The sequence below is a fragment of the Salvelinus sp. IW2-2015 genome, linkage group LG20 (assembly GCF_002910315.2).
Source record: "Salvelinus sp. IW2-2015 linkage group LG20, ASM291031v2, whole genome shotgun sequence".
NCBI classification, from domain to species: Eukaryota; Metazoa; Chordata; class Actinopteri; order Salmoniformes; family Salmonidae; genus Salvelinus; species Salvelinus sp. IW2-2015.
This window is the reverse complement of record NC_036860.1, coordinates 29,741,390-29,757,595: the sequence shown is the minus strand read 5'-3', so window position 1 is coordinate 29,757,595 and position 16,206 is coordinate 29,741,390. Positions and strand designations below refer to the sequence as shown.

Below are 16,206 nucleotides of genomic sequence, written 5' to 3'. Positions count from 1 at the left end.
ACTTAGGCAGCCCTTTTTCCCACCTTAGATTGTGGAATCTTKTTTCTGTGTAGTTGCCTGTTTAGCACTGCATTGTCATCACGGTTCGTTGGTTCTTTATTTTGTTTTTTGTATTTGCTTAAGTTTCACTTTCATTAAAATTATGTGGAACTCAACGTACGCTGCGCCTTGGTCCGATCATTACTACGAACATCGTGACAACAAAGTGTTATGTTTTGGGCAAATCCAATACAACACATTACTGTCTACCACTCTCCATATTTTAAAGCATAGTGGTGGCTGCATCATGTTATGGTATGGGTCTGCTTATAATCGTTAAGGACTGGGGAGTTTTTTAGGTAAACATTTTTACAGAATGGAGCTAAGAACAGGCAAAATCCTAGAGGAAAACTTGGTTCAGTCTGCTTTCCACCAGACACCTGGAGATTAATTCACCTTTTAGCAGGACAATAACCTAAAACACAAGGCCAAATCTACACTGGAGTTGCTTACCAAGAAGACAGTGAATGTTTCTGAGTGGCTGAGTTACAGTTTGACTTCAATCTACTTGAAAATCTATGGCAAGACCTGGAAATGCTCTAGCAACTAATTTGACAGAGCTTGAAGTATTTTGAAAAGAATAATGAGCAAATGTCACACAATCCAATTGTGGAAAGCTCTTAGAGACTTACCCAGAAAGACTCTATAATCRATGCCAAAGGTGCTTCTTCAAAGTTTTGACTCAGGAGTGTGAAACATGTTTTCACTTTGTTATTATGGGCTATTGTGTGTAGATGGGTAAGAAAAACATATATTTAATCAATTTTGAATTCAGGCTGTAACACAACAAAATGTGGAATAAGTCGAGGGGTATGAACACTTTCTGAATCATTAACCCAATAGGTGAGACATGTAACTTTCTACAGAGCATACAGATCTATAACCACAACAACAACAAGACCCTTAGTGATCTGTTTATTTATTTGAATCAAATGTTATCTGTGAGTATGTTGTGAAATGCACTGTATCTATTCTTGACTATGACAGCTTTATAACTTAAATAAAGGAAATAGCTTTGAGATGATGGCCTTTGAATGAACTCTGAACTCATGGATGATTCATTAAGGAAACAGCTTCGAAATTATGAATTGACCCAATGAACTTGTGGATGATGCAATTGAAAGGATCTATATGCAACCAAAGTTATTTCCATTTCTCATTAAATGACCAGTGATAGCTACGTGAGGAACCCAAGGTATCTGTTGGGGACCTCCTACTACAGGGGCTGGCTGCTTTCTGAGTGCACACTGTTGCTATAAAAGCCCTTCCCTTTTCACTTTTCACTCGGCACATTTGTGGACTTGATCATTACTCTTCTGCATCTTACAATGGAGGAAACCTATGTCAGGCATGTGGAGTTTCTGGGCTTTGAGAAACGCTTCTTYCCCAGTCAGCACTATGTGAGTTTGAGTTTGATCATTGTTGACCAAAATACCAAATTGTTCAGTGAAGGTTAATGCATGAGGTTGTTTTCCCAGACATAGATTAAGCCTAGTCATGCTCAATGGAGATTCTCTATTCAAAGTGCGTATTAGTCCGAGTCTCTTCTTTAATAGTAAAGACAATTGCTTAAAAAACTATAATGACCAGGTTTATTAGTTAACATTCAATTGCTTTCATACCATTTTAATCCTGCAAAATAGCTGTAGAGGATTTGATGGTTCTTCACTTATCTTTTTGACTACTTTCTCAAAGGTCTACATGCTGATGGTGAAATGGAACAACCTGTCTGAGAAGTTGATCTATAGAGGGTATCCGGAGATCTACACATTTCATGTGAGTCTCTGCTCACATAATTTAATAGCCTGGAGGCAAAAAGTAGAAAGGTTGGACAACTGTGTATGTGTAGTGTTTGTCTGTATGAAAATAGCAGGCGAAGGGATTTCATTGCTACCTCAATAACTGAAAGCTCGTAATATAGATAAAGGCTGTGAAATGCCTGCCTTACTATTAGCCCCACTGATCTGCAGTCAGTTGATATGGTGCCTGTCTGCCTGGGCTATAGAAATCCATTAAAAATAACTGCCTCCCTACTACCCCCACTGATCTGCAKTTAGTTGATAATGTGTCTGGGTTATAGAAATCCCTAAAGGAGATGTTCCCAATTGAGGCTGGTGACATCGATAAGAAAGACAGGATCATCCCTGCATTACCAGGTAAGGACATGTATCTGCTCTATGGCTTACCTATCCACAATGATAACTGTTGTGTGGTTAGCGTTCTGGCGTTCTGGCACAAATGGTTGCTGTGCACCACATTGGTGGTGGATGAGGTGAATTTCCACCTTACCATGTAAAGGGCATTGAGCACCTAGATGGAAAATCATGGATAAAGAAAGTATTGATCTCTCGACAATTTACTATAGCAGTGATGTTGTAATTCTAGTATCCTTTGCCTTTTTGCTTCATTTGAAAACAAAAAAAGTGTAGGTGTTGTATGCACTTGGGTGAACAGACTAGGTAGTGCTTGTTGTCAGTCAATGCTTTACATAAGGAAACACCTGCTGCTGCTATCCAGATGTGACAAATGTACTTCTCTTTTTTTGTATAAATGCTTATCAGTAAACCATAGCATCCTGTCTCGTTTTAATATTTTTTKGAAAATAACCTTATTCAATATATTTTTTTTCTTCTAGAATTGAATTTAAGCATCAATTATTTATAAAAGATATATTCTTTAAATTACAGTGTATCTTATTCTTATGCAGTCGAAATAGTTATATAGTATATTAATAACTTCAATTGTTGTGCTGTACAGTTAAAAACTGATTGGTCGGGATTCTGTATGTGTATTACATATTTTACACTTTTGCTTTTTGTTAAACAGTTTGCACTTTCAGTTCTCACTAAAGGAAGCATATTTTTAATCCAAAGGCTGTGACCACTAGTGATTATTTAGTACGAAAGCTAAATTAACTAACACAGTTATTCCCAAACTGGGGAATGCCGTCGGGGGTACGCCAAATAAAAATGTGATTCACATTTTTAAAAAACATTTTTTTTTTTTCAAACAGTCCCTTTATAATTTTGAGGCTATGATTAAGAAGTTGGAGCTGTACTCTGTCTGCATTAACAAGGACAACACACAGGTCTTTCCATCATTGTATGATTGTTTGTGTGCAAATGAACTCAAGCTTATGGACAATGTCAAATGTGATATAGCGAAGAACCTTAGTGAGTTGGATGCGCAAATACGCAGGTACTTTSCCGAAATCGATGACACAAACAACTGGATTCTTTATCCCTTTCATGCCCTGCCTCCAGTCCACTTACCAATATCTGAACAAAAGAGGCTCATCRAAATTGCAACAAGTGKTTCTGTGAAAATGTAATTTAATCAGAAGCCACTGCCAGATTTCTGGATTGGGCTGCGCTCAGAGTATCCTGCCTTGGCAAATCGGCTGTTAAGACACTGATGCCCTTTGCCCCTTTGCAACCACGTACCTATGTGAGAGTGGATTCCCGGCTCTCACTAGCATGAAAATTAAATACAGGCACAGACTGTGTGTTGAAAATTATTTAAGACTGAGACTCTTTCCAATACAACCCAACATTGCAGTTATGTGCATCCTTTCAAGCGTACCCTTCTCATTAACCTGTGGTGAGTYATTCACAATTTTCGATGAACAAATAAGATTTTATATGTAAGATGGTTAAATAAAGAGCAAAATGATTTATTATTATTATATTATTATTTGTGCCCTGGTCCTATAAGAGCTTTTTGTCACTTCCCACGAGCCGGGTTGTGACAAAAACTCACACTCATTCTTATGTTTAATAAATGTATCGTATAGTGTGTGTGTGTGTGTGTGGCAGGCTTATAATGATGGCAAAAAAACAACATTTGAGAGTGCGCTGACCATGATGATAGAGGGGGTACACAGCTGGAGGTTGAATGTTTGTAGGGGTACGGGACTGTAAAAAGTTTGGGAACCACTGAACTTACACAACAAGGACCCTCAACAGGGCTCAAGTGGTTTTAAGCTTGTGTTGATACAACATGGGGAAGCAGAAGTTGTGAACAAACCTCAAAGTACTATGTAATACCAGAATCTTCCCCAGAAAATAAGAATACCTATGAAGATTTTACTCTAACCAATATGATGTATTGACTGGATTTGRCTAATTTGGAAGGTGTATAAGGGCGCAAGACRAGACCCAGATGCAGACACAAGAGGCAGATGGTTTGTGTCTTTGATATTTATTAATAATCCAAAAGGGGTAGGGAAGAGAATGGTCGTGGACAGGCAAAAAAATMAATAATAATGTGTCATTCTGCCCCTGAACAAGGCAGTTAACCCACTGTTCCTAGGCTGTCATTGAAAATACGAATTTGTTCTTAACTGACTTGCCTAGTTAAATAAAGGTAAAATATATATTTTTTACAAGTAGCTTTAATGACAGTGTGATACATACATTAAGAGGAAACTGCAATATGCGTTTATTTCCTTGTCCAACGCAAAGGTCCACCTTTTCAGAGATAAACATATGACATCTACATCCAACACTGTAGTGTGCTATTTTGAATATTCCATTTTAATTGACCTGCAATTTTTTTTATTTTCCTTCTGTCCCTCCTATCCTCAGCGCCAAAATGGTTGGACAGCCAAAAGAGCACCGAGACCAGGCAGAGCACTCTGGCTGAATACTGTCACTCTCTCATCAACCTGCCCCCCAAGATATCACGCTGCCAGCTGGTATGCAACTTCTTCAAGGTCCGACCGGAGGACGAGAACCCACCTGCTCAACAGCCGTAAGTACAACAACAAGCAATGTCTCACTACTAATCTGTAAACACTGTGGCTACATTATGACTCTTTACCCTTCTCCTGAAGTGTGCACTCGTAGACTCCCCTACATGGATTTAAAAGGAATGGACTGGTGTGAGGAACATGGTGTAAACTCCCTCCAGCCATGTATGACCACACCGCTCGMGTTGCAAAATGAATTTACACATACWGTACCTGTTATTCAATCATTGCACCCACACTGCTCGCTCGYGCCAAGGCGCGTCTGCGTTGCCAGGCGCTAAAATAGAAGTTGCTTCTATTTGTGGCGCAGAACGCGCTGCAGGTCCTGCCTCTCCCATCTCCTCATTGGTTTATAGAAGCAAATACCCAYGTGCCATCTCATTGGTTACACCCACATGGGTGATTGAAAGACGAACTGAGGAAAGTTGTTGTCATGGTAATACTATGAAAGTTATGCCAATCCTCTTATAAAGTCCAAAGAAGAAAAAGCCTGGAAGGAGGGGAGATGACTAGAAACGATTCGGTTGACCGTTTTATGTGTGGATTAATTGTCGGAGTAGAGGACCTTGTGCATTTCAGGTAAAATAACAACTCAACGTTTATATCCCAGGACAAATTGGCTAGCAACAGCAAGCTAGCTAGCTAAATTACCATAAATGTTAAATCTTTTCGACCTGTCCCCAAATTAATATCATTGGTTCAGAGTTTGTTTTGATATTTTAACCTACGTGTCGTGATCGCATTTGGTGTGGGGGGAAAAAATCTATTTGCGCACGATAGCGCACGCGCGCAGCCGGTGTGGGTATGGCGTAAGTCTCTAGCATAAACATACAGGGAGCTATTTAAAATTACATCACCGTGTGACGTGCCAGCGCGTCAATCGACTTTAAGGTTTCCACACATTTAACCTGCTTAGATCTACACGGGTGCGTGCGCTGGGTKTAGTCTTATTTTAGACCAATGTGCACCTTTTGGTAACATGACACGACATGTTACAATCTTCATGTGGCACGGGAGTACATAGAATGTCGGACCACACTACAAGGATAGGAAGATGTTCACTCTCCTCCAGTTCACTCCCCTTCCCAGATCTGATAGGACTGGATGGGGGAAAAGCAATATGGTGATAACTAGGTGGCGTTATTGCTTACGCCTACCCAGTTGTATCAGATCCTTGAATGAAAATGAACGAGGGAATGAAACTCAGCCTTTGTGTTACCTTTGCTTCTGGATTGATATACCCTGAGTTTGCAAAACATTAGAAACACCTTCCTAATATTGAGTTGCATCCCCTTTTGCCATCAGAACAGCCTCAATTTGTCAGAGCATGGACTCTACAAGGTGTCGAAAGTGTTCCACAGGGATGCTGCCCCATGTTGACTCTAATGCTTCCCACAGTTGTGTTAAGTTGCCTGGATGTCCTTTGGGTGGTGGACCATTCTTGAGACACACAAGAAACTGTTGAGTGTGAAAAACCAAGCAGCATTGCAGTTCTTGACACACTCARACCAGTGTGCCTGGCAACTACTAGGGGATCATAGCTTCCACCTGGATTCACCTGGTCAGTCTACGTCATGGAAAGATGTTTTGTCCACTCAGTGTAGAATAATGAGTGAGTTCTCCATGTTTCCCCTGTAGATTCAAAAGAAATGAGACCATTGTGATGTCCACGGACAACGCCAGAGGCAGCACTTCTGGTAAGACCCTGTCTTAGTCTTTACCCTTTTATAAACCCACTAATAGAAACACTTTTCCAGCCAAACTTGTGAGGGAATATGGGCTATAGTCCTGTTATAAAGAGATCTAYCATAGTGATTTAAAGTGRCAATCAGCAGTTGAAGCAATAACAAAGCCCCTGTTTCAGTAAAAAGCTGAGGTATAGGGCTGGAGAAATGTAACCACTCTCAAATTCATACAGAGCTATGGATACAAGGACCGGAGTAAAACAAGCTTATATTTTGGGTTCTGATGGAGTACGTCAGTTGAACTAAGCTTATGATACCTTTATAAGTTATATTCTTCAAGAATCTATGGCTACACATCATTAATGTATAGGTCCAAATATGGATGTAGCTACTGCAGATTGTCATTGTCATTTTTGTCATCTGWTCAGAAATCTCTGGCCCCATCATATTGGAAAGCTACAGGGTGATCTCTGACTACAGCAAGACCTCCAAGTATGAGATCAACCTTCTTACTGGAGACTTAGTGGAGATTGTGGAGAAAAGTCCAAACGGTAAGTGACAATAAGACCCAACATCACTGACCCAAGTGATTGGTCCCAGTCAGAACAGAAGCCATCTTAAAATACAGTTGCTCTAATATCAGGGTGGTGTATTCACTAGTGTGTACACTAGATGGCAACACCAAGCATTAACATTTGACATTTACCATGAAATAATAGGCACAAAAGTGTGCATGTGACAATGTGAACTGGATGCAACATGGGCCTTTTCTCATTTGGGAATAAGTCTGTCCTCCACCTTCTCTTCTCCGTGACCCGGAAACCGATAAGTGATCAAGGAGATGTCAATTTGTTAGTGTCCTCCCCTCCTCGATAGCCACCTTTCATTGAGGATAGTCATGTGCATCCTACCTAAGTCCTTTGCGGAATAGTTTTTAATTTGTCAGAAGAGAAAAGCATGCACACGTTTAAAAACAATATTCTACTTATCGTTTTATCTATAAAATGTGTTGCACAACTAACTTCATTCGTTTTTATTACTTTACACGATTGTTTTGGGGTCCACCCCTGTAAGTGTAATTTGCCTGATGACGCACGAGTGGAGAAGGAGTCCAATTTCATACAAGCGCATTTTCGGCCAAGTTCCGTCTCCTCGCCGCCTCTCTTCGATTACCTTTGACATTTTTCAAAAAGAGGCGACAGGACGGAGGAGTTGAGCAAATCCTATTGAGAAAAGGCTCTAGTTATCCCTCAGGTATTCCTGATGAATCAACTGCTGCTCCTTCTGGGTCGTGTTAASTAGGCACGAAACAAAAGACAACCGACTGACACAGGGAGAGAGTACCTCCGACCCAATAAGAAACACATATTTTCGTTTTGAAATGTTTACCATTGCATGCCCTACTGAACATGGTTTCTGTGCTTAGTGCTCACTTGACCTTTGACCCCTCTACCATGGCAGGTTGGTGGTTCTGCCAGTGTGATACCAAGCGGGGCTGGGTGCCCGCCTCTTACCTGGAGCCCCTTGATGGACCAGAGGAGCCTGAAGAAGCTGATCCCAACTATGCAGGCAAGTYTCACCACCTRCTAGGGCTCTAACTAWAATAAGAGCAAGGGAGGCTAGTGGYGACCAATCTACATTTTTTGATTTATATTTGTATCTAATATCTATGTGACACTATTTTCAGTGAGGTCACAGGTGATGTGTTTGTTAGGTTTTGTGTTGGCTGTCTGTATAATATTAACCTAATTCTAAACAAACTTTGAGAAGCTAGTGAAGYCTTTCCTCTAGGTCAGGTATTCCCAAGCAATGTCGTTAGGGGTACGCCAAATAAAAATGTGATTCACATTTTTTTTTTTATCTTCACATTTTCAAATAGTTAATTTTATTTTCCAACGGGGCTATATATTTGTGTGAGTTTTTCTTTCTCGCCTGATTAGCCTCCTTTCACTGCCAAAAATAAAATTAAACCATCTAGTGTTCAGCAAAATAACAACGCATTGTCAAATACAGGTAGCCTAGTCAAATAATTAACATCCAATCACATTAACCGTTACTCTCTGTAGCTGCTGCTCGTGTTGGTATCTGTACTGATGGCGCAAAAGCCATAACAGGGAGACAGAGTGGAGTGGTACGGCGCGTGCAAGCAGTTGCTCCCAACACCACTTGGGTACACTGCCAAGAGGCTCTTGCTGCCAAGGGAATGCCTGACAGCTTGAAATACATTTTGGACACTACARTGAAAATGATTAACTTTGTTAAAGCAAGGCCCCTGAACTCTAATGTATTTTCTGCACTATGCAATGATAYGGGCATGTAACGCTTTTATAACATGCAGAAATGCGCTGGTTATCAAGGGGCAAAGTATTGACATGKTTTTTTTAATAGAGAGATGAGCTTAAAGTTATCTTTACTGACCATMATTTTCACTTSTCTGACCGCTTGCATGACTAATTTCTCACACAACTAGCCTATCTGGGTGATTTTTCTTGCCTGACTCTCCGCGACTATATTCAATGTGCGGCACAAAATTGAGGCTATGATTAAGAAGTTGGAGCTCTTCTCTGTCTGCATTAACGAGGACAACACACAGGTCTTTCCATCATTGTATGATTTTTTCTGTGCAAATGAACTCAAGCTTACGGACAATGTCAAATGTGATATAGCGAAGCACCTGAGTAAGTTGGATGCGCAAATACGCAGGTACTTTCCCGAAATCGATGACACACGCAGGATTCTTTATCCCTTTCATGCCCTGCCTCCGGGTCCACTTATTTAATCAGAAGCCACTGCCAGATTTTTGAATTGGGCTGCACTCAGAGTATCCTGCCTTGGCAAATCGCGCTGTTAAGACACTGATGCCCTTTGCAACCACTTACCAATGTGAGAGAGGATTCCCGGCCCTCACTAGCATGAAAATTAAGTACAGGCACAGACTGTGTGGAAAATTATTTAAGACTGAGACTCTCTCCAATACAACCCAACATTGCAGAGTTATGTGCATCCTTTCAAGCACACCCTTCTCATTAAATTAACCTGCGGTGAGTTATTCACAATTTTCAATGAACAAATAAAGTTTTATATGTAAGRTGGTTAAATAAAGAGAAAACATATTTATTATTATTTGTGCCCTGGTCCTATAAGAGCTCTTTGTCATTTCCCACGAGCCAGGTTGTGACAAACTCACACTCATTCTTACATTTATTAAACATATGGTATAGTGTGTGTGTGGCAGGCTTACAATGATGGCAAAAAAACATTTGAGAGTGCGCTGACTCTGGTGCTAGAGGGTGTACGCAGCTGGAGGTTGTTTTTCTTTGGATTGGGATCCACTGCTCTWGGTGGTACGAAAGTGCTTTGAGTTTGAGCTCATAATTCCATGTGTGTTTGTCCCCACAGGAGAACTCTATATCACCACCAAAGCCTACAATGCAGCACAAGATGATGAGCTAACTCTGGAGACTGGGGAAACTATTGAGGTCATTCACAAGCTGCTGGATGGATGGTGGGTGGTCAGGTATGTAGGCTGATTCTGTACTCTTCCCTGCTCTCTATTCATCTCTGTAATAAGTTCGGACCACAGGCAGGCAGCTGTGTGGATCAGTAGTAGCTTACATATTTGCTACTGTTGTATCATATAGCCACACACACACAGTCTTTCTAAGTGCTTTTTGGGTGCGTCTCGTCTTGAATAGGAAAGGAGAGGAGACAGGACACTTCCCCTCCATGTTTCTCCACAAAACTGGAGAGAAGAAGGAGATGGAGGAGAACGTGATTASAAGACAGACACCACCACCCAGACGGTAGGCCTACAAACCCCTGGACATTTATTTTGGATGACATCCTCTATGGATAAAGACAAAGTTATAAAAGCATAGAAACTCCGACAAAGACCTTGTCTTTACTGAGTTAAGAAATTAAGAATTCAAATGGGCTTCTTATTGTATTGAAGCCATTGGACGAATGTTATCATAGTGCACTACCCTTTTTTACRGGCGATAGGTTCAGTACACATCACTGCCTTCTGTATCAGAAAGTAGACTGGCCCTCTTTGAAGTCTCATAGATTGATGCATTGCACTCTTTTTGTTTATAAAGCCCYCCTGCATCAACTTCCGCCATACCTTACTGCATTATTAATTTGAAGTAAGGTATGTAAGGACTCAAGTAAAAGTCTCCCAGTAAATTACTACTTGAATAAAAGTCTAAATGTATCTGGTTTAAAATTAAAGTACTCAATTGTCATACTTGAGTCAATGTATATTTGTCATGTTGGCATGAAGGATCAGGAGACAGGTACAGGAATGCGTAATAGGGTTTTTTATTCAGCCCAAATTACAGCGTGCCATGTAAAGGCACGGGGACGAAGACCAAACAAACACGTAACAAAACACAGGGTAGAAACCCAAAACAAAAGAGCAAAAATAACACATGCAAACAATGATTAACTCACGGGACAAGACCCGTAATCATGCGATCCACAATGACACGAAAGCCAAGACACACAGCACAGGTACTCACACGCATCAACGGACTTTGGAACAATAATTGACAGCCCAATGGTGAAACAAAGAGCACATTTATACAATTACAGTCAGTGGGAATTGGGACCAGGTGTGTGTAATGACACAGTTCCGGAGGGATCCATGACAACATTCTACATCAAATTCCTTATATTAAGCAAGCCAGACATCACCATTTTTTATTGTTAAAAAATATATATACGGACAGACAAGGGCACACTCCCACACTCAGACTTCATTTACAAACGCAGTATTTGTGTTTAGTGAGTCCGCCAGATCAGAGGCAGTAGGGATGATGCATTATATTGATAGGTGCTTGAATTGGACCATATTGCTGTCCTGCCTTAGCGTTCGAAATGTAACGAGTACTTTTGGATSTCAGTGAAAATGTATGGAAGTAAAAAAGTACATATCTTCTTTAGGAATGTGGAAGTAAAAGTCAAAAATATAAATAAAGTACAGATACCCCCACCCCCAAAAAAACTTTAGTACTTCAAATTATTTTTACTTTACCCCGCTGGACGTATGAGCTATCAGACCCGGTCTTAGGGATGGCTAACTCTGGAGAGTTGGGTAGATCTGCTTTTAGTTTTCTTGCACCTTACATGTGGAATGATCTCCAATATACTTTAACATTGGAGGAATTGGTACCTCTAAGGCATTTCAGATCTTTTTACTGAAGAATGCTTTTTTTTGCTTTTCATGTATTGTTGTGTATAATAACGTGTATATCAAAGTTTATATGGATGCGTAGTTTAATGTGTATATTGTATWTTTATATGTATTGTTGTGCTAAACAGGGCTCATCTGGAAAAGAGACTTTGGTCTTGGAATTGACTCCCTGTCAAAATAATGGTTAAATAAAATATTGATACTTTTTAATGGTTTGTTTTAACTTCTCTTTTCCTCTTTTGACATATATCTCCTCTTGGCTTTCAGGTCTACAATCCGCAATGCCCAGAGTATTCACGGTAAAGGGCGCAAGGGCATCAGCCAGAACACGTACCGCAGGAACAGTCGCCGCTTCCTGCTGCAGAAAGGCGACTGGCCCAATCAGCCCAGGAAGACCTCTAATGATGCCAGACAGTCTCCCCTGCAGGAGAGGAAGAACGGAGGTACACCATTTTGATGCAGGCAGCCATTTTTATACTGTATGAAATCATATTGGGGCAGACCTGGGTTCAAATATTGCTGTATTTGTTTTCTTTCAAAGCTTTATTGAGCTTGCCTGGAATGCAGAATGGAACCAATGAAATAGTCCCAAAAGTTCAAACCCCGTTTATGTAGCACTCTAGGCAAGCTCAGCTCCAGGCACTCCTTTACAGCTCAGCTGTAAAGCAGCAGTGACAACTGCTGATGTAAAAAGGACTTTATAAAATTTGATAGATTGATTGAGCTCAAGCAAACACTGCTAAGAGTTTGAAAGAATACAGATACTATTTGAAGCCAGGTCTCCGGTGGAGTAGTATTGGCTATGGCTTGCTCCCACAGTAAAAGCCTTCAATCAGACAGCAAAGCTGTATATTGTCTCCATAAAAGCAGCAATGCGCATGCCCYGATCACCTGAGGATTTCTCCTTTTCTGAAAACAGTTTCCTGTGTTTGAGGGGTGCAAATTCCACTTGTCACTTAAATTTCACTGGATTGATTGCTTTCATTTTACTCTTGTTACTCTTTCCTACTCTCACTTGTGCCATTCGTTTTTTATGTTAACATTACAACCGCGAAGATGTTTGTAATGACCTTTCAAAGACTCCGGTAATGACTSAAATGGGCTTAATGGAATACATTGGTTTTCTGTTACATCTATAAGGGGACACTACTCATCCGGGACTGGGGTACGCAMCAATCTAACAGTTCAACTTCACCTGAATTCAAGCAACAACGACACAATCGTGTTAATAATTAACAATTTATTTTATTTTATTGATGCCGTCGAAATGTTGTGATGAATATTCATATCATCGTCACCAGTCAACTCTTGCGATGGCTAGCTATCCTGCCAGTCTGTCTTAATGAGTGTTAGCATGGTAGTAGCATACCCTGCACACAGCATTTTTTTTTAAAATTTGGCATGCAGTAGGTTAATGATATCAGCCAAATTATGATATATCGGACATTTCAAACAAMATTCCCASCTACAGTCACGGTATTTAGTTTAAGAGAATTAACGAGATTGAAMAAGGCAAACTTGGAATAATTTGAATGGATGTAAATCGCAGACTTTTTCATCCCTACCCCCAGTAGACCCACATTACCCTATAAGAACGCTAACTCCTGGTCGGGATTTAACGCAGCATCTCGACACTTACATTACCAAAAAGAGATTAAATAATTATTTTGGCGAGTGTTTTATGAGCAGTTAACAAATGAAATGCGCTGAAATAAAAGCAACTTCCGTCTGTTTGGGTTTATTAGCTACAACTCTCTTCGCGTTTTGTTTAGCCCAGGCAGGTACGGTGTCTCCCATAGGACCTCTAAGGTGAGTCAAAAGGAACACACAACAGTCATTCCCAGGGGCTAAATAGCGAACATAAATACAACTGTTTATTATGGATTTTCATGGCAATAAAGTTGGCATGCGCTACACAGCGTATGTGAATTKACACTCCCTACTCTCAAACACAAATGTCATGCTGTTGACGGGCGTCTCTCCGTGTAATTTGGGTGATCATTCATAAGTTCTCTCTCTGAACCTGCTCGGAACGCACACTGACCGTTATGAAGTTAGCCCAATAGAGATATCCAACATCAAACAAAGTTTGCCRCAGTCGCACACAGGCTACAACTAATTGGCTACAGTTGGCTAGCTTGCTAGCTACCTCTTGACACAAATGAGAGAACATCACTCTGACCTCTTTACTCTCCCTAGCAGACTGTTTTCACGTTATAGACGGGTGAGTGACTAACTGTGTTGAAGTTTTGCCAGAGTGAATGTACGAATGCTTCCCATGTGAGAAAAAACCCACAAGAAACACACCCACATCAAAGCACACCTCCAAGATGCAAATCTTGTCTTTTCAGCTGCATTTCTTAACGAGGAGGGGCGGAAAACCGAGGCGAAATCAGCCAGTTCAGACCCCTTTAATTATTTGTCTCTGCCAGTACAATGTTGTRTGTGCTATAATTCAATCAATATCTGATGGGAATTCAAACGTTTGGAGTATCTTCATCCATTGTCCAACTGTTATAGTTCTCTTTTTTTTCTTTTTTTACCTTTTACCAATTACAATGACCGTTTCTAAAATAAGGCCTTCATAGTTTTCTACCGATTGACTTTCAGACAACCTCCCAAAGCCAGCAGGCTCTAGTCCAGGGGGCGAGCTGAAGAAAGGGGCTCCCCTCATCCCCCCTCGGCCCAGTCCTGAACTCATCATGGAGCGCTGCACGGAGAACACCTGCAAAAAAGTCAGCGTCCGCAAGTCGAACTGAGCTTTAAACTTTGTGTCAGTAATGCAATGCAAGGAAAGATGGGTTAATGTGTGCAATACAAACTGATCAGCAGATAAAGCCAACCATGTGTACCATAGAGGGCACTTTGCATTTTGTTCTAAATGTAACCACTTAGGACTAACTAACTGCTTGGAGAAAGTAAAACAATAGTGAAATGTAAATGTACACTCCTCTACATATTTATTTGGACATTAAAGCAAAAACATTTAATTTGGCTATAGAAATATGACGCGACAGTACAGAATGTCACCTTTTATTTTCATATCTGTTTTCTTTATGTATACTGAACAAAAATATAAATGCAACAATTTCAATGACAGTTCATAGTTCATTTCAGTTACAGTTCATAGAAGGAAATCAGTTAATTTAAATACATTCATCAGGCCCTAATCTAGGGAGCCTGGCCCAGCCAAWCAGAATGAGTTTTCCTCACAAAAAGGCTTTATTATAGACAGAAATACACTTCAGTTTCATCAGCTGTTCGGGTGACTTGTCTCAGACAATCCCGCAGGTGAAGATGTGGAGGTCCTGGGCTGGCATGGTTACAAGTRGTCTGTGGTTGAGGCCGGTTGGACATACTGACAAATTTTCCAAAATGACGCTGAAGGCAGCATATGGTAGAGAAATGAACATTCAATTATCTGGAAACAGCTCTGGTGGACATTCCTGCAGTCAGCATGCCAATTGCACGCTCGCTCAGCACATTTTAGAGTGGCTTTTTATTGTCCCATCAAAATTTCAGGGATCTTTTATTTCAGGTCATGAAACATGTGACCAGCACTTTACATGTTGTGTTTGTATTTTTGTTCAGTATACAATAAGTTACCCTAAAATGACACAGGTGTATTTCAAATTTTTAAGTGTCCATTTTCTCTGTTACTTTTTTATAAAGTGTGTGGTTAGTAAATGTGTTTGCGACGCCATATGCAGTTTTTGGAATATAAGCTTCTTTATTTGTTTGTTGAAATAAGCTATTTGTAACCTACAAAATAAATAATATATTCCGAAATGATTTTGTGCAGTCTGCTATTTCATCGTTAGCTACCATGTCCCCTCGGTGACTATATGAATGCATCCAAACCAAAAACCATGGATTACAGGCACTATCCGCACTGAGATAAAGGCTTGAGCTACCGCTTACAAAGAACAGGACGCAGACATGGAAGCATACAAGAAAGCCCACTATGACCCCCGATGAGACATCAAACATGCAAAAGGAAAATATCGGAGAAAGGTGGAATCCTATTACACCGGCTCCGACGCTCGTCGTATGTAGCAGGGCTTGCAGACGATAACAGATTACAAAGGGAAACCCAGCAGTGAGATGCCCAGTGATGCAGAACTCCCAAACGAGCTAAATGCATTKTCTGCTCACTTCGAGGAAAACAACACTGAGTCTTACGTGAAAGCCCCTGTTCCGGATGACTGTGTGATCTCACTCTCCATGGACTATGTGAGAAAATTTAAACAGGCCAACACTCGCAGACGGAATACCACGGTGCCTTCACAAAGCATGCGTAGACCAGCTGGCAAGTGTCTTCACAGACATTTTCAATCTCCTCCTAACATGTTTCAAGCTGACCACCATTGTCCCTGTTCCCAAGAACTCCAACATCATCCCAGACACCCTGGACCCACCCCAATTCTCATACCGCCCCAACAGATCCACAGATGATGCAATCTCAATTGCAYTTCACACTGCCTGCTCCCACCTGGACAAGAGGAGAAATAACTGCGAGAATGCTGTTCATAGACTAC

At 40.7% G+C, this 16,206-nt stretch overlaps 1 protein-coding gene across 1 annotated transcript; it reads left to right on the top strand.

The window, feature by feature from the left end:
* The first annotated feature begins 1,320 nt into the window (after positions 1–1,320).
* On the top strand, positions 1,321–14,970 carry LOC111981824 (neutrophil cytosolic factor 1). The gene is made up of 11 exons (XM_024013280.2): positions 1,321–1,439; positions 1,735–1,815; positions 2,120–2,195; positions 4,626–4,791; positions 6,428–6,486; positions 6,903–7,025; positions 7,936–8,043; positions 9,874–9,991; positions 10,170–10,277; positions 11,936–12,111; positions 14,279–14,970. The coding sequence occupies exons 1-11, from the start codon at positions 1,368–1,370 to the stop codon at positions 14,425–14,427; spliced, it is 1,236 nt and encodes a 411-aa protein (XP_023869048.1). The 5' UTR covers positions 1,321–1,367; the 3' UTR covers positions 14,428–14,970.
* The last annotated feature ends 1,236 nt before the right edge of the window (positions 14,971–16,206 follow it).